Genomic DNA, 19,243 nt, shown 5'->3' on the forward strand with positions numbered 1-19,243 from the left:
TTTGCTCAATTCATAAACAGTAGTTTGCTTCTTAAAAAGTGTTGTTTGAAAATAAATCTAATTCCATAGAGTGGTAACAGTGGTTTAGTTACACCCAAACAGTTCCACTATACTCACTAATATTCTCATTGTTTCATTATACGCATGCCTCCCATTGTGGATTATTCTTACTCTCTGAGATTAATGTCTTCCCTTTTGTTCAAAGATGCCACGAGTATAATGCTACTGTTCTCTGCATCAGGGCTCAGGGAGTTCAACCATCATCACACACAGACACACACACATAATCTGCCACTAACAGGTGATGACAATGTTACAACAAGCAGCTAATCAAGCAAAGCAGCAACACCTGTAACACATGCTGATGATCAAGGACACCACCTGAGGCTCACGTTCATTTATTCATCCTCCCCTCACTTGCTTTTCCCGTCAATTAAATTCACTTCACAAGTGCTTTGTTGGCAGAACCTCAGGCTGCTGTTGCCAAGATGCTTTTGATTTAATATCTGTTGCTGCATGGGAAAAAAAAAAACAGGGAGAAAACAACAACAACTTGCCTTAAGGCTCGTGTAGAGATTTCACAGCAGGAGCAAAGTGGGGGCAATTGTCCCCGCAGGGCAGATTAAATGTGTGTGCACTCAGTGGCGTTATGAGGACACACAAGCGCTCGACTCTGGTCGACACAACTTGAATACGTAAATGAAGGATCCACTCTACACATTCTTTACAGAGGGAGCTGTTTGTGAACTGTTGACTGCTCAGCGTTCACTCTCCATCACTGTCTCCCGCTTGTTTTCTCTCTAACTTCTCTGACTCTCAGTGGCTCAGAGGGCAGATGGAAAAACACGAGCTTTTGGCCACATGATAGATTACAGTTTGACACAGCACATGTCACTTTACAAAGACAAGTCTGTGCTGCAGTCTCTCCCTAAAGCAAAGCAGTGGAACTTTTCAAAAGGGAAAAAAAAGACATTTTCCTCTTACAAGGAAAGATGAATTCAGAGGAGGGAAACTTAACAAACTCCACCGCTATAGCTGTACTTGCTCTGACATCACTGGTGTGTTTATAGAGCTCCAGATGTCACGTGACAGCTGGCAGAGTCCACTTCTGTCATCTTTGGCATCAGGATTAGACTGATGTGATTAAAAGTTGGTCTTCTATCTTAGCAATGAGTTTAACTCACCTGTGTGTGTAATGATCAAGCACGTGTTGAATAAACCTTTTTCACAGCAGACATTTGTCCACATGAAATACAGCTTTTACCAGTAACATTAATTAGGGTTATTAGAGTACTTGACATACACCACCGTGAACATCCATCCATCCACATCCATGTGCATTTGTTTTCAATGGAAACAGCAAACACAAGCTGCAGAGCCATGTCCAGGCCACCATCTGTTTTTCAGTTCTCATTTTCAGTCATTTCCTCTTCCTCGCCGCCTCCGACAACATTTTTCTCTGCTTCTTTTTCGCCGGCTCTGCCATGATGAACGTCTAAAATAACGAAATCACTGGCTTGATTTTACAGCCGGTACCTGTGTGTGTGTGTGTGTGTGTGTGGTGCTGTAAATCACTATGTGTTTCTCGCGAGAACAGAGACTTAGAGAGCCGGTCGATGGTCTTGGTCTTGCAAGGTTGGTTTTCTACTAACAGACAGTAGAGGGAAGCGGAGACAGCCCCCAATACCGAACAATGTAGCTGTAGATCAGTTAAAAAGAGTTAAAAATCCTGAAAACGTGCCTTAATCTCCAACATTTAGCAAGGAAATGCCTTAAAAAAGTGTCTCACTATTGAAAAATTCAGTGAAGAAATCTTTTTAATGAACCGATTCTAATGATTCATCCCTCGACTCATCCATCTTCAACCGCTTTATTCTCCACACCGACGGTCAATGTAGAGTGTCAAATGTCCTGATGATTCAGTACACCGTAAACAACTGCTTTGCTCGTCACTAGTTTGCATGCCACGCTACGACGACGTGGAAAACAGCAGAGTAGAGTCGAGTAGTGCTAGAAGTTAAGGCAAAAATCCTGCATATGGTTCTACATGTTTCCTGTATATTCTGGATGTGCTCCAATGAAGTGATTGAAAAACAATGAGACTGTCTGGTCATTATATTGCAGCTTTGCTAAGACAACAGATCTAATGGTGTCCTGGAGCTTTTGCACAGCACTAACTTAGCCACTCTTATTGTGTCTTCCATCTTAGGGTTGTCCATAATTACATGCTGTGGCGCATCGTGGCAGCGCTGAGTGAACACCTGTCCACCGCCTTCCGCAGCACCATCCACGAGTTTTCCCGGGAGATTGATGGCACGGAGCAGCAGCTGGAGCTGGGCAGACTCTGCCTCACCCAGGCCAACAAACACTTTGGCATGGCCCTGGGAGCCCTGTTTGTCCAGCAGCACTTCTCCTCGCAGAGCAAAGCCAAGGTATGTTTGTAGAGATGTGACAAAGTATGGTTTATATTCATTTGAGGAGTGTGACACGTATCAAATGAGGGTATATCTAAATTAAATTTACATTGTGAAATTAAACAGTAATAAATGTATAATAAAATAAATGAAAAATAACAACAAGTAACAAAGGCAGCAACAATGTCTTTGTTCTGTTAACAATGATTTTTGTATACAACCCAGAAGTGGTAATGTAACATCTCCTCATGTAGCATCATAAACTTTAGTAAGTGTCACCTCCCAACATTCAAGAAAACTCAGTGGCACAGACAGATGTATTGATTGAATACTCTTTATTTAGGCATTTAAAAAAAAGGTTTAATATAATGATATATAGTGTTTAATATTATATAAGGCTCCAATATATTCACAATGTTCAGCATTTTTTTTTTACTCATCAAACTGATACGTGGCTATTTTTAGAAACCATGGGAAACTTTGGTATCATATTATTACCCACATTCTTCTATATGCATTTGATATGTTGGATGAGACTGGGATAACATGATTGTTCTTTCTGTCACTACTCTTCAAAAGTCATTTACCACTATTATTACCACTGGACATTACATGCATATGATTGCAATGTTTACCCCATAAATTAGCATTTAGTGTCTTTACATATAGAAGAGAACTTACCACAGTATTGTAAAGGTACATCGATGTCCTTTAGTGCAGTGGTTCTCAAACTGAGAAAATAATGAGCTCTTACAGTAACACCATTATCACAGGAGGCAGATTAATTCCCAATGAGATCATTTGTTCTCTCATCATCATCCTCCTCTTCCTCACATACACTTCACACACTGGTATAGTGACATTAGATTAAGATGGAGCGAGAGAGAAGGTGACTTTAATTATTATTATTATGATTTCATTTATTATTACATTTGTGTTATTTGTTTCATTGTCTATGAATTTATTCATGTATTTCAGCCAGTGGAACATGAGCTTCCTCTGGTGGTACACCTACCACACTTTTGAGAACCATGGCTGTAGTGTATTAAACTGCACTTAAACTGGTACAGGTACGGTGATAAGGTGCAGAAATGGACTCTTATTTACGGGTACAAAAACATGCATACATACAACAAGCATTTGAGCTCCACAGTGGTACTTCTGTTACTGAGTGTGTACCTGCAGTACATGGAAACTTGTCTTTTGTATTCAGAGACAACAAAAGAAATGTAGGAATTAGTTTCATGTGGAAAAAGCTGAACAACACGCTGCTGAAGGATTTCTACAAAGAAAAGTGCCCACATGCATCCAGTACTTTCTCTCACGCTGTTGAGTTGTGACTGGGAAGCAAAGTTTTAAATACATGTCTTGGAGATGATGTGAGTAGAGCCATTGTTGTGTTAAACTCACACACTTGCACTTGCATAAAACAGAACACACAACACTGTGGAGGTGGTAGTGGAGCAGATAGTGTAGTTTTGAGCTTGAACCCTTTGTCAAGCCGTAACTGCCTGATAATGATCATTACTGCTAAATGAAAGTGTTTCCACCACTCGGACTCAAATGTATGCTGTAATTAGCAGTTTGCCTGCAGTCCCGATCGGCGGCATATAAAAGAAATACAACATTCAAAGGCAGCAAGAGGAAAACCCACATGACTGACCTTGGATTTTAATTACATCTCTGTAAACATTCTGAATCTCAACAATATTTCACAGTCTTTTGAAACACTTGCATAAATAACATTCAAATGCCAAAGGTTTGTACACATTTTCCAAGACTGTGACAGGATTCTTTACATTTTTGCATTATTTTTTCTGTGATATGATTTTGATGCTGAACTGACATGTGGAACATGTGATTCACACCTCTCTGTACAGCCTCTGCCTCTCACTGCCCTTTTTTGTTTCTATTTTGCTCTCTGCCGAGGTCAGTATCCTCTAATCCCCCACTTCTGCCATTTGGTCTCCTTCTCATACACTCTAATCCTCCCCCATATGTATTCTTATCTAGTGCCATGTCAGTTCTAGGACATGGGGATGTGGTTCCCAATGGGATTTCTAACCTCTGTAAGCTCAGACCTTTTCTTTAAACCCTCGATCATCTCCCCTCCACCTTCTTCTTCTTCTTCTTCTTCTAATGCTCTCACTGTTCACCTATACACACTTTATTACTTTCTTGTCCTCATGCAAACTTTTTCAATTTCTGCCAAAGCTCAGACCTATAATGCAAAAATCTAATCTGACGCAAATTTACACTGATAACCAATGTCATTGTGCTGTGCATTCATTGACATTTAAAAGTTCCAGTTTGTAAGACTTAGTGACATCTGTGGACTCTTCCTCTCGCTCTTCCCTTCCCCAAGCACATTCAAATTCATTTTTGATTCCACTAATTTGAGGGTCAACTCTGCTGTTGTGTAAATTTAGAAAAAGGCAACGTAAACACAAGCAAATCCAAGATTATTTTTTTTACATGTATTTAAGATAAACTCAAACCCGAAGCTATTTTAAAAAATACATTTTTGGAAGTTTTGAATAATAATAATACACAACACGGGTAGTATATTTATTTCTACCAATAACCTCTCCTACATGTGGCCATTCAGGTCCCCAACTCCTACACATCTGGTTTTACACAATAAATTGGGTGTTAATCCCTTAAGCGCCTAAATATCACTCAAACCATTAACACCACTTTTTTGTGAGTAGAGTTCAGTGTCAAATGTGGTCTGCAGAGTCCGTCTCATACTCATTACATTTTGATAGTGTCCCCATCCTCACACAGCTCATAGACAACAGTCGCTAGAATGTTGGCATGTCCACAGTGGTTGGAGAGCTCATTAGGAAAACCAGAGGGACCAGACCTGGGGCTAGTGGCGATGTGTGGAGCCTTGACTGACTCACTGATGCTGCTTGCCTCAGCACGACCAGGAATTAATGAGCATCAGGAGCCGCGAGTCTGACAGCAGACAGAGTGGGGAAGACAAGCTTTGTTGTTATTCTGAATTGCCAATGTGGAGGGACCGTCAAGGGACACAACATGCCCCCTATCCATTCAGGAGTAGAATTTGTGCTTACAATAGTTTTAGAACGCACCAGTGCGATGCTTTAAAAGTTATTTTGACACTAGTGATAGCGGGCAAGTATGCAAACCCACAAACAGAGTGAAGAGGCAACAGTTTTCTGTGTGGCAACTAAAGCATAGCTTAGGTTTGTTCGACGTCACAGCCGTGGCCAATATGCTATGGATTAGGTGTAATTAGGTGTAATTAACATGAGACACGTTGCATCTCATATGAGTAAACTGTGCTGCCTTTGAGAATACAAAACAGACAGAAGCGTCAGTCCATAAGGGCTGTCACTTATTATCCAAAAAGAAAAATATCTATTTGAAGTTTGGGGAAAAAGTTCCAATTCAAACCCTTAAAAAACAGTTTCTTTCAAAATATTAAGCCTAGAAGTGCATCAGACTATCTGAAGTAATTCCTCTGTGATCCAGCAAAGGGCACAATGAGCTCAGCTTGGCATTAGATTGTTGTTTTGCTGTGAAATCAAATATCTTTGAAGGATTTGTGTGTCACGTCATTATTGATTATTGGGAAAGTGACCATTAGGACAATGTTTACAGCGTTTTACAGGGACAGTGTGTGAGACTTTGTGACATCCAATGGTGAGACTGCAGGTTTCATGCAGCGTGCAGTGGTGACTCTGCCCGTGCAGTGGTGAGTCGAGCTGGGACCATAGTTGAAAAGGGCCAAAACATTCACACCCTCTGGGAGCCAGGTGACTGTATCATCACATTTACATAGTCCAACCCCCTCACAGTCTAGCTGTCAGTGACATCTCATATCTGTTAGCCCACAGGACAGACACTATTGTAGTAGTTTGAACAATGGTTCTCAATAGAAGGTCGCAGGACCTCGAGGGTTCCCAGAGAAAAATAAAAATATGAAAATGAATATACATTTCATAAAAATGAAAAACAAGAAAGGTAATATACTTAACAGTAAGAATATATAACATATTTCTAATATCAAATAAAATAAATTAAGTGGCTCTGTGGTGTAATGTGGATGGATCAGTGTGTTACTGAATGAGCTGAATGAGCTTCTGTAGCTGATGTGCTAACTCTCAGACTGTTGCTAAATCATTAGCATCACAGTCAATACCTTTTACCCAAAGCTGTGTTATTCACACATATTCAAGCTAATCAGGTTGGTTTGTTATTCATATTAATAGCAGATGATCACATGCTCCCGTTACAGCTTCATCTGATCGAATAGAAGTTTATAATTTGCTTTTTAACGGGACCATATATAACGTTCTGAAACACACAGTGGATTATTAAAAGACAGCGTCTAGCATGAAAAACATTTTTTTAATCCCTGTATGTGAGTTTGAATCAACACTAACGTAACGTTGATTAACGACGTCAAAGAAAACTCATAAGAAGATGAGGAGGTTAATAAGAGGTTTGGGGAAGTATTTACTGTACGTGTACTGTACAATGGCCTTTTTTCCTTGTCCATCTTCATTCAAAAAACAACAACAAAAGCACTGGAATGTGGTATCACCACACCCAACTTAAAAACGGTCCACAGCGTTCAAAACCCAAATTCAAAGACAAACTTTATGGTTTTAAGACCCCCAATCCTGTGAATTGAAGCACTGAGTGGCTTCTCTCGAAATTTCAACTTGCATATTCTGTAAAACAAAAAGAAAATATCAGATTTTTTTGAAATTGTTCTTTGTTTTCTTGACTTGTGCTGGGCCAACTTGTTGCTGGTTTTCTCTTGTCTGGTCACAAATGTATAAACCATATGGAGTGAAAGTGAGGAAATGTTTGGCTGGTCCTGACTTGGTTTTAGGGTTAGGGTTAAAGTAAGGGTTAGGTTTAGGCATGTGGTTGTCTCATGCTATAGCGCATGTGCATAGATGAGTAGAAAGTTAGATGACTCACGCTGTAAAAACATATTTTTCAGCTCCTCAGCATGAAAAAGATATACAATAACATACCATAGTTATCAACAAATACATTTGTCAGTTACACATTTTGACACTGTCGACTAATCATTGCATCACTATTCCTGACACATTTCCTCAAGTTGTCACTTGAATCAGACATCGCAGTCTGACGACATCAAGTTAGAAAGTGTTTTTGTAAAATCTGGGTGTAGTTGGAGAGGTGTTAGAGAAGCTCATCAGGCCTCTGTGGCCCGCTGCTCATCCCTGCTTGAGATTCATGGCTCGAGGCATAATAAGTCGCTTCAAGCATAACAAATATGCATCTCCAGCTGAACTGTTTGCACCCAGGTGGCAGGTGTTTGACAAGAAAGAAGAAGAACCTTTGATTGTTCAGATATGCATCATTGATTTTTATAATTACAAGAACTGCCATAATGAGTTGGACAATTATATCGAGGTGTGTGGCGACTTTTAAACCTCGGGAGGACACTATATAACCAAAATAACCACATCAAGGCAGACAAAAGACATGTCTTCATCATAAAAGTGACTTAGTTCTGCAGTGATTGTTGTAATTTTGCTTAGTTTTTATTACTTTTGCCTTCACACGAAAGGCAAATATCACAGAGGGCAGGAGTGTTTCAAATAAAGACTCAATCAGCTGATCCCTGTGCACTATAATTGGTCTGATGGTTTAACATACTGTTTGTTACATAGCTGCTATGTTATGTAACGTCTTACCTCTGACAAAGTGGCTGATGCTGCTCTGAGGAAGTAGCATTCTGGCTCTTGATTCTTTGATTTAGGTCAAAGACAGTTTGACTAATAACACCAAGAAGCATCCATGAAACATATCAGACGTGAATTATTCTGTTCTAAAGACCCTGGTCTTCAGCAGTTTGATTGAACTTTGTAAACCCACCCGCTCCTGCTCTCCTGCTGCATACACACAAACCTCCCTCATTCAGGTCTGATAGTTTTGATTGAGCATGTTAAATAATATCAATAATATCATCAATATCAAATACTGCACTGCATCTTGAACACAATACTAACCAGAGCACGGTTAGTACACATATATAAATATATAAGCAGACAAAAGAATAGAATATAGTACCATGGTCAAGAGGAAAACTAAATAAAGGATTTCCAGAGCAAATTAGATCAAGTATTTCTTTTTTTATTGCCAGAATCTGAACATCCTAGATGTGACCTGTGATGTAAGGTCAGAGAAGAATTGAAACAGGCAGCTTTTCACTCACACACCGTCAGAGGTGCAACTCCTTACACACACACACACACACACACACACACACAGGTGGATTAATTGGCTGCAGGGTCTCTCATGCACCAATCAATAAAACATGGGGGAAGAATCCAGAGCTGCCTATGGGAGAATGTAAAATAGATCAAATAAAATACATTTTTTTTGACTGGGTGGATAAGGATAACTTAATGATCACTGGATGATACGGAAGGAATGAGCTGTCACAAATGTATGCAAACTTTTTATAAAACAAATATGCTTCACTTTCCTATCATTGCTGGGATGAAGAAGTATTTCACAATTTCATTTGTTTATTCGTCACATCAAGACATTTACACTAAATCAATCATGTTGTACGATATGCAGCAGTTATCATGCTACCTGCATGTAGCAGTTACATGTCATTCTGTCTGTGCCGTGTTACACTCCTTTATTCATTTATTCAGTTACCTTTTAACAGAATAAAAACTCATCAACAGCTGAGCGCTTGTGGTTTGTGGTGTGTTTCAGCTGAACATAAAGTTTATATACGCTCACTGTGAGCTGGTCGCTTTTGTTTTTCTTCACAATCACATGTTTCATTAAATGGGATATTCTACTGCTTCCACTCAATTAAATAGTCCGTCCATGCTTCCATAGCAATATATCTGTATTTTCTGTGGCTGTGAGTTGGGGCTGCTGTGTTGACAACATATTTATTACCCACTGACTGTATTTACTTTGTTCAATAGTTTGTTTTTGTACGTAGTATCTACCTACCCTCTTGCCTACCTACCTAACCCCTACTTTCCTACCCTCTTGCCTATCTACCTCCCTTCTTTTTTTGTTGTCTCATACTGACAGCGATTTGACATCTCATCTGTGAGATTCATTCATGGTCCAATGTACGATCAGAACAGTGTTTCTAGCTATGATCTGGTTTACATAGTAGCAGTCTGCCATTCAGAATGACCTATGACTGTTATAACGGACCAATCAGAATGGAGCCAATCCGTGTAATAGAGGAAGAAAAGCCACCACTGCACACAATCTAATGCAACAGAAATGAAGATGAATGGTTGGTTAATGAGTTTATAGCAATAACACTTGATAACAATACTAAGAGGAAACAATATACATTTATCACCACCACCTGCTCCAAGCAAGAAGAAAGGAACATTGCATACATACATTTTGCAAAGTTAAAAGAAAACATTGTGTTTAAATAGAACCATATATTGTCATTTGTAATGGAAGTTGTGTTAAGGCTTTTGACCATCTTCTATCATGATGCACTTTCCCTGCAGGTACAGGAGCTGGTGGAAGACATAAAACACTCCCTGGACCTCCGCCTGCAGGAACTGGACTGGATGGATGAAACCACCAAGGAGGCAGCCAGAGCAAAGGTTCAGAGCCTAACGTCAGCTCGGACAATTAGGAACACAAGTGCCTGTCACGTGCCAGTAGTGTTTGAAAAGGATTTGATTATTTCTTTGTGGTTCTTTCTTTCCGGCGGTTTGACGGATTGCTTGGTTAGATGGACGTGCGTGATAGAATACATCTAGGGTTTGACATTGAGGAGTGAGGATCTCCTAATCCGGATCTCTCTGTGGTGCTGCTTTAGGATCTGCACTGCAAGATATCCCCTCTAATACTTTTACAATCTGAAGTTATAATCCTTTTACAGGCCCATGCTGAATATAAAGAGGTTCCCTGTAATCCTATTACGTTGGGTTTGCTTGATTAGTTGACGCATGTGTGCGCGTGTGTACCTTTGTGCAAAAGTGAGTGTGTAGGAGTGATTATTTGTTATTGCAAGTGGATGTGAGGGGATGTGGGACCTACTCTCTCTCCTCCTTTCTCTCATCATCATCATCTCTCTCTCTCCTTCCTCACAGTTGAAGCACATGATGGTGATGACAGGATACCCAGACTCCCTGCTCAAACCTGAGCTCATAGATCGAGAATATGGGGTGAGTCACACGCTTCCTGTTCCCCTCTGCTCTGTCCAGTCATCGCCATACACAAGTACTGATCCTCATCATTTACACAAATCCCATTTAGCAGCAAAGCCACCTCCTCTTTCCTCTCTCTGTGTGGCTGGAATCATTTCCATCACTCATGACTGTGCAGTTTGGGTGGTTGTATTCAAGTGAAGCAATAATCCATAAATGATCACTAAATAGTCACTAAAGAGATTGTTCAAATATACCGTAAGTGTTTATTCTTAACATCTGGAGAAACATGATACGGACAAACACTTTTTAATTATTATTCTTTTATTTGACCTTTGGTGTATCTCTTTCAGACCCGGAAGGATGTCTCGTGTGTCTATGAGGCAACACTTTGACACAATGTGTCTGTGTATGACGCTCATGGATGAGAATGTGTTGGATTTTTTCAGGTCTGTGTGGACGCAGAAGTCCGACAGCCAATTCAGATTCATTCCAGTCTGTGAATCTAGATCAGATATATATCTTTCCATGTGTCCAATCCATGGGGCTTTTTGCGTCGATGTGTGCCGTGTGCTCTAAACTTTACTCTCTGATTTGATCTTGTTATTGTTTGCAAGCACAGTCAGATTCAGTTGAAAGACACTTGTGTTAGTTATGAATATAAACCACTAAGTCTGATCTGCAAGGAATCAGATTTGAAGTGGATTCAAACTAAGTGGGAGGGCAGTCATTTTTGAGTCCTTTGCTACTTGTAGAAGTCTCCACTGCAGAAATGTCAGACTGATATCTGCCACGGTTTCATCCTTCTCCTCGTCTCAGGCCGCTTTGGCCAAAAGATCTTTGGCATCTCGTCAGTTTTTCATGTTACCGGCGATAATAGAAAATATATGTTGATAATGATACTGACATTCTGTCAAGGCTAAATTTGAATCCATAGAAATAACAATAATAATAATAATAAGAATAACATTATAATTTTAAAACTATTTTAGCAGCTGTATGTTGAGATGTGAGTAAACAAGTATCATGTGACGTTTGCACCATATTGCTGTGGGGAGATGCAGCACAATCACAGCTGGTGTGAACACACACACACACACACACAAGAGAGAGATGATGCTGGGCATACAGTGTGAACCAGGCTTAAGATTCGAATTGGGCAGCTTGTTGTAGAAGCTTTGTCTCCAACTTGGTTTCCTCTCCATCTGCTGCAGTTGCAGCTTTGTGTGATGTGTGTATTTTTGTCGTACACTAGCAGAAGCACATCTGGCCCTGTGAGACGAAACAAGCGTTATGTTTTTTTAAGATTATGTGTTTACTGTCAGTTTAAAGGATGGAGATGTTACAAACATTAAATTCCTCTGGCAAGAGAACAAACTAGTGCTCAACTGCGTACAATTAACGACTGTGGGTGCATTTTCATGTGAGGGACCAGCATCAGAACAGGGGAATTCAATCATAAATAACTTCTGCCACGCTCACCACAGATTATCATGATTCAGACTTAATTAGCTGCTAATTTAATGGTTCAGTTCACACCACGAAAAAGATCCAGTTAAAGAGACACTTCATTTCAAGAAATATGTACACTGGCGTTCTTATTAATTAGTAAGAAATCCAGTGATTAGATAACCTGGCTCCAGTAGGAGCTAAACCTGCCTAACAATATGTGACAGTTTTATAAAAATGGTATGGTATGATATACGAGAGGTTTAAGAGAACTTGTCACTAAAACCACCATTTCCCTCATTTCATTAACACACCAAGGTCTTAACTGGTTACCTATTATATTTGTATGGATTTAAATAGGTATGGTTTGATATACGAGAGGTTAAAGAGAATTTGTCACTAAAACCACCATTTCCCTCATTTCATTTTCCCTCTCTGAAGTTAACCTGCTTGTGGTAGCTTTTAAATTTAGCATACTGACATACTTTGTATGAAAACATAGCTGCTAGCTATGACACATACTCCAAAAAAGAAACTAATTACTTCATTTGGGGACACCTACATTAATTAAGTCAATTTAAAGTTACATTTGAAAAGTTAAAAGAAAAGTAAAAAGTTGCTTACTAAAAAGCTCACTTTAGAAAATCTCTTTCAGTCTACAATGTCTGAGGAATATTGTACTTTTTTGAAATCTACGAAAACTGAAGCTTGTAAAACACCAAAATCCATAGAGAAAATCAGCATTTTTAGCTTTTGGGTACAGTGCAACTGCTGGTCTGCTGCTGCCACGTTTGTATGTCTGCGTCAATTAGGTACAACTGAGTAAAGATATTAAAGATATTAAAAGATATGTGACACATTTGATCTTATTTATATTTTCTTCAAAGACTTTGGTGCAGGGAGTGAGTGGTTTACAAACTTCAGTCTCCATTTGTAAAAGGGTGTCTGACAGTGAGCTAAAGATGTCTCTTAAGATATTGTAGACTTCAACAGCTGTGGATCAAGTATTTTTCCTATTATACCAGTTGGGAGCTATGTTTCTGTTAGAGCATGTGTGTGTGTGTGTGTATGTGTGTGCGTGCGTGGGTGTGTGTGTGTGTCTTAAGCTGGTTCTTAGCACAAGGGGGGAACTCATTGCAATCAGTTCTGACTGAAGTAACATCACCTCATACAACCACATTTCAAAAAACCTTGAATATCCCTTTAAACCACACCACAGGCCTTCTTTACACCTGGCATGTGAGTGTGATTTCACCACATGCATTCACACCTGGTGTTAACATGCGTCTCTGGTGTCCACATCTGATCCCAGTCCTCCTTAAAATAAATATAACATTAATAATATACAAACTCTCAAACTGTCAGGTCAAAACGTTTCAAACACATCAACAACAAATCTATGGATCACACCGAGCATGTATGAATGATCATTTCATCAGGACAGGCCGAGGTAACAGTGAGCAGCGAGCGTCCGCAGAGGCGGAGCTTATCACCTCCGACAAAAGTCGCTGCCAAACTATAAATACGTCATATCTTAATACATAAACCACATGTTTGAATTCTAAATGACTGATTTCTCGCCTCAAATGATGTTAAAACTGAAAATATTTATTTCAGATTTATATTTGTATTATCTGCTGCTATGTTCCGCCGAAATGTATTCTGGGATACATGGCCATCCCAAGTACGTTTATTTCACCTCTGATGCATGCTTGGTAAAAATGGGCGGAGCGAGAACACTTCCGGGTTTGAGAACCGTCCTCACTGTTCGCTTACTTGAGAATTGGAACAGAACTTGGACTGTTTTCATAAGTACGGGAGTACACACACAAGTATGGGTATTGAGAAACGGCCAGTGCGTCTCGGATGTATTTACACCTGTACACACCACAGAAAACCCATTAGAATGCCAGGTGTAACCCAGTAAAAGACTTGGCACTGTCGTTACAGTTTGATGTGGACGAGAAGACCTATTTCAAGAACATCCTCAACAGCATCAAGTTCAACATTAAGCTGACGGTCAAGAAGATCCATGAGGAAGTGGACAAGACAGCGTGAGTCATCTCCTCGCACTACACCAGCTGCAGTAGGCCGCCGTTCTTTACTCGCTGACATGCGGGGCAAAGCAATTCAGTAAGGTTAATACATCTGTAATGTAGCCTGAGCTCATGCAGCTGAGACACACACACACACAGCAGAACCTGCAGTTCCTTCACGCTAACATGTCTGACACACCTAACATGTGTCCCCCTCAATCCCTTCATAGTTTGACATATGTTTTGATGCCACTCTAAATGAACACATTAACACATACATATCGACATGAACGGCTGAAGAAAATCCATTAGATTTACTTTAGAAATCAGAGGCCTGTACTCCTGGACTGAGTGCCTCTCTGCTATGACAACACATTACAGATTAGTATTCCACGGTGTTCAAAACAACTGTATCATTACGGCACAATCTCAGTGACCCGGAGAGTTAAATGGCATCCTCCTCCTATATCACCCAAAAGTGAACGTTCATCATTCACTCCGTCTCACGGCTGGGAAATAAGTGAAGAATCCATCTCTGGATGTGCAGTCCACACAGAGCCATCACTCTTTCTCCACGGGAACAAGGGCATGTCGCACACTCACACTTGGCCATTTGGGGGATTTTGTGCCAATCGATTAGTCTGGCTTTAAGTGGATTAGCATAAAGGAACTGTCCATGGTTTCATATGTGTGACTGCGGGACCACACACACACACACTCAGTGCTTCTCACCAAGGAGTTCAGAGAGAGAAAGAGATAGACGCAGCTGTTTGGGATTCTGTTCAGGGTCTGAATGTGTTTTCAGTCGGTAGATTGGTGTGTGTGTGTGTGTGTGTTTGTACTTTGTTTGTGTGTATACTATCTTTGTTTGACACTGTTTTTCTCCTCAGGTGGCTTATACCCCCTCAGGCCCTCAATGCCTACTACCTCCCTAACAAGAACCAAATGGGTCAGTGCTCGTCTTCATTGTACACACTGGTATTTGTCTGTCTTCATCCACACACACACACAAACACACACACACACAGGTTCACGTTGCTATCCTTTTAAGGACTACCATTGCAGCCGAAACAAAGCGTTGCCGAAACCCCAACTTTATCCTGACCACAACTCAAGTCGTAGCCCTAAACGTATAACCAGTTCCCTATCAATGAGGTTCTGCCTCATTAGGACCAGGTTTTGGTCTCTATGAGGACTTCTGTACCTGACAAGGTCATTGTTTATACCAGAGAAGAGGTAACCAAATACAAACACACACTCTCCTTCCCTATTCCCATTGTGCACCATGACATGAATCTCACATTAGTTACACACAATTACACCATGTTACCACCTGTTTTCCACAGAGCAAACATGACAGCCGCTTAGAGAGCAGAGCGTCCACTCCCTCGTATTATATTCCCTGTCATCACTCACTTTCTCCTTCCATCTCCACCTCACATACTTAATACCCCCCTGGAGGAAAAACAAGCAGTGACACTTTCCTGACTTTTTACAAATCTAGCCTTGCGATGTCAACCCTCCTCCTCCTCCTCCTCCTCCTCCTCCCCTCCCTCCTCTCCTCATCTTCTCCCAGGCTTCCCCTCGCTGTCTGTGTCTGCCTGCCTGCTGGATTAAATCTCTCACAGAAAAATCAATGGTGTGCTCGCGAGCTGATGCTAGAGGACAAGAGGAGTCAGACAAACACAGTCATCATTGCCCCTTGGGTCATTTGTATTTCTCTCACTTAACCCAGCCATGTCAGTTCTCACCTCTTTTGTCTCCCAAGTGTATTTATTCTGTGTTCTTAAATCAAGGTAACATATGCACTTAAGGCTGTCGAAGGCAGGATCACTTGAAAAATAGTTGTTGAGTTTCATCCCCAGGTTAAATACTGACATCACAGAGACAATCTCTCGTCTCTAAAACATTCTGACCCTATTAACACGTTTTATTGCTTTGTTTTACAACACGACACAACACACTTTGCTCCTTGTTTTTCATGTTGCTTTGCTGCATAATCACTTGTTGCCAAAGCTGAAATAGCAGCTTTTCCACTAAAGGGACGTTTACCCGCAGTTACGTAGCAGAACAGCCAATAGGAGGAGCCCTCCCTCTCTTTCTGGACTGCTCAGTGATTGGTCAAAGTCTCCCTGTCATAGAGGTCCAGACGTCACATGACAGATCCACAGAGATTGACTGAATATATCTGATCCTTATAATATAATGTAAAAAGTATAGCTAACCACAAAAGTTAACCACAAAATATGTTTGTTTCTGTTGCTCCGTCTCTCTGAATCCTCGGGGATCCGGTAAAGTCTTCTCCTGTTTGTCTTTCTCTGTCTGTTTTGACATATTGCCCGATTTACAGTATGTGTTGTCTAGTGTATACATCTTTAGAGGTGTACAGCATCGTTTCCTGCCTGAGATTGTTACCTGATGGCTTCTAGGGCTCTATAGGCCACGTTTCCCCAAGATTTGCGGTTGTATAATGTCAGGTTTAATGTCCTCTGTAGCTCTGCAGTCCAAAAAGTCTCATTCAGGTTTGAGTGGGAGTGGTTTGATCTGGCAACAGTTTTCCATTTTCTCCAAACTCTCATTTGTTTTCTCTCTGTGCAGGAGATTCAATCATCGTGTGTACTGACTTTAATATAAAACAAGAAAAGAACTTTTCCTGTTCATACTGAAACCAGAGTGTGTTGTATTTGTATAAGCTGTGGGAGTTGCTGAACATTTCCACTCCTCTCATGCTGATTCTTCATCTCTTTTCCAGTCTTTCCTGCTGGCATCCTTCAGCCCACACTCTACAACCCTGAGTTCCCACAGTAAGTAGCCCTCCTCCCATCCCTGCCCTTTTTCTCCCTGTTGCTGTCTACAGGGAGGAAACAGCTTCTCCACAGCCACAACAACAACAACAAAGGTCATTACAGGCTTCATTACTCTGGCAAGCTGCTGCCTCCCTTAAGTCCAAACACACCTGATTAAACCAATTTAACTACCCACCAAGAGCTCAATTAGTGAACAAGGTCCCGTTAATGAAACAGGTGTCACTGAGAGGGCGTCCGTCTAAAAACAAACTGCACTGATTTATTTGATGAGGCATGAAAGAAATGGCTTCCCTGTTTGTCCAGAGATGCTGGACCAAGACACTCCAGACCTTAAAGTCCCTGCAAATGAAGACACGTGTGTGTCCCCAGCATAGATTTATTTGGAATTGATGAAATGTGTTCAAATTCATAAAAGGTACGAGACGCAGGGTCAGATATATACAGTTCTTAACACATGTACAGTATTAGACCACCTGTCTAATAATAAAAACAAGAAAACATCATTATTTTAGAGATCTTTCAAAAAACAAAAAAAACTCAATTTAAAACTTAACATTGTGTTGTTAATTATTTGGCAAATAACAAACTGAATTCACATTTTTAGAACTAAATTTGAGCCGGATCACTGGTCAGAAGTTAATGAAGCATAACATTCAACATATATGTATGTGTGTTTATATACAGTATATACATATATACTGTATATATATATATATATATATGTATATATATACAGTACATGCATTTAGATCTAATTTCAAGATAAAAAAAGTAAAACTATAAAATCAGAAGACAACAAAATATGATATTTTTCATATGTCAGAGTTGAAAACACCAGCAGGAAAAACTTTAAGAGTAAGTACGTTTCAACCCCCTCTGGTTTGGAAGATAGTCTGTGAAAGTGAGTGTGCAGGTAAACAACACAACCTTTTGTTCACCTAGTTTATTCACTGAGGAGCAAAGAGGAGCAAACCTGCTGCTTCTGCGTCGCACGGAATTCTTTTCAGACGATATCGTCATAGCAACAAATACACACAAACGTGTACACATGCTCCTCACAAATATGAGCTGCTTGTAAACGTCTGTGCCTTCATTAGTGCGTGATCACCACGACTTCCAGTTTCCACTGCCGTGCATGTTAATCAATACTAATTTCGGTTTTGTGTAGTGTGTGTGTGTAGTGTGTGTGTGTGTGTGTGTGGCCTTTTAAGTTATCACTGCAGTGGCTTTAACCTCCCATAAAGTCTCCGTCTCCGGCTCCCTCTCACACTCACACCTCCACTATCACGTCGACTTTAATGAAGCTTCAATCAGCCAGTTAGCTCAGCGAGAGAGTCGGGGGCCCAGTGTGAGGCGGTGTATCGACTTGCTGTCAGAAAGTCATTTTCAGACGAAGCCATGTGAACAGCCCCGAGCCAGCCCTCTCGTCGTTCTCTGTATCTGCATGAGCGACAGAGGCGGCACTTTGAATCGGCCTGTGGTCAGGGAGACGCCGAGCGAGGAGAGCAAAGACGGAGAACACGGGGAACATTGAGGTTCCTCCTGACTCCGTACCAATCTGAACTACACGGATGATATTTCATCTGGCTTTGCTGAGCAGAATCAGCAATGAGCGTGCATCAACCAAACAGAGGGAAGGAAGTCAAAGTAATGTCATTAGATAACTCAAGTCACTTTAAAGGCATATTGTTTCGGGTTCTTAGTGGATATACGGAGCTAATCCTGTGTACTAAAGAGGAAGTACTGCCAAGTAGTTTTACTACTCAACCTTCATGATAAGTGAGTGTAACTGGTGTAGTTGTATATGGTCTGCATTGTGAAGAATGAGCCACAGGAATGAATGTGAAACACGAACATGTGACAACATCAGAAGGGAAAGGTGAGGGCGAGACACAGGCCATGTCAACATGAAACTTTACATTAATCTTGTGTAATTATAACATGAGAAAGGAAGAATGGAATAAATAACAGGTGCATATTAAATTGCAGTGTGTAAGTATGCATGCGGTTATAAACTCAAAAGGCTGTCTAACAGTGAAGAACAAAAGGTGAACGTATTAGAGATAAGATGTTGTGCACCTGTTCGTATGAACCCAGTTTTGTTTTTGTGTTTTTGTCTGTTCCGTGTGTTTCTTTCCTGCTGCCAGGTCTCTCAACTACGGTGGAATTGGAGCCATCATTGGCCACGAGTTAACCCATGGATATGACGACTGGGGTAAGAATCACAACTTCATTCTCAGCCGTTATCCATCATTAACTTCTACATACAAAATGTCATCCCCCTCATTGTGTCATTGAATAGAAAGTGCAGTTTTCCCTGGTGATTTGTGTCATTTCCTGTTGTTTGTCGGATGCCAGCAGTCTGTTTT

The 19,243-nt window shown here is 40.6% G+C and overlaps 1 protein-coding gene across 2 annotated transcripts in view; it reads left to right on the forward strand.

Annotated features, from left to right (window-relative positions):
- Nucleotides 1-19,243, forward strand: part of LOC131462324 (endothelin-converting enzyme-like 1) — a 67,307-nt gene that overhangs the window by 41,421 nt on the left and 6,643 nt on the right. For both annotated transcript variants that reach the window (XM_058633411.1, XM_058633412.1), the window contains exons 7-13: nt 2,210-2,432; nt 9,935-10,033; nt 10,526-10,600; nt 13,982-14,085; nt 14,958-15,016; nt 16,820-16,871; nt 19,022-19,089. In XM_058633411.1, the coding sequence (XP_058489394.1) occupies nt 2,210-2,432; nt 9,935-10,033; nt 10,526-10,600; nt 13,982-14,085; nt 14,958-15,016; nt 16,820-16,871; nt 19,022-19,089 (680 nt within the window). The remainder of the gene's footprint in view (nt 1-2,209; nt 2,433-9,934; nt 10,034-10,525; nt 10,601-13,981; nt 14,086-14,957; nt 15,017-16,819; nt 16,872-19,021; nt 19,090-19,243) is intronic.

Source organism: Solea solea, chromosome 7 (assembly GCF_958295425.1).
Source record: "Solea solea chromosome 7, fSolSol10.1, whole genome shotgun sequence".
NCBI classification, from domain to species: domain Eukaryota; kingdom Metazoa; phylum Chordata; class Actinopteri; order Pleuronectiformes; family Soleidae; genus Solea; species Solea solea.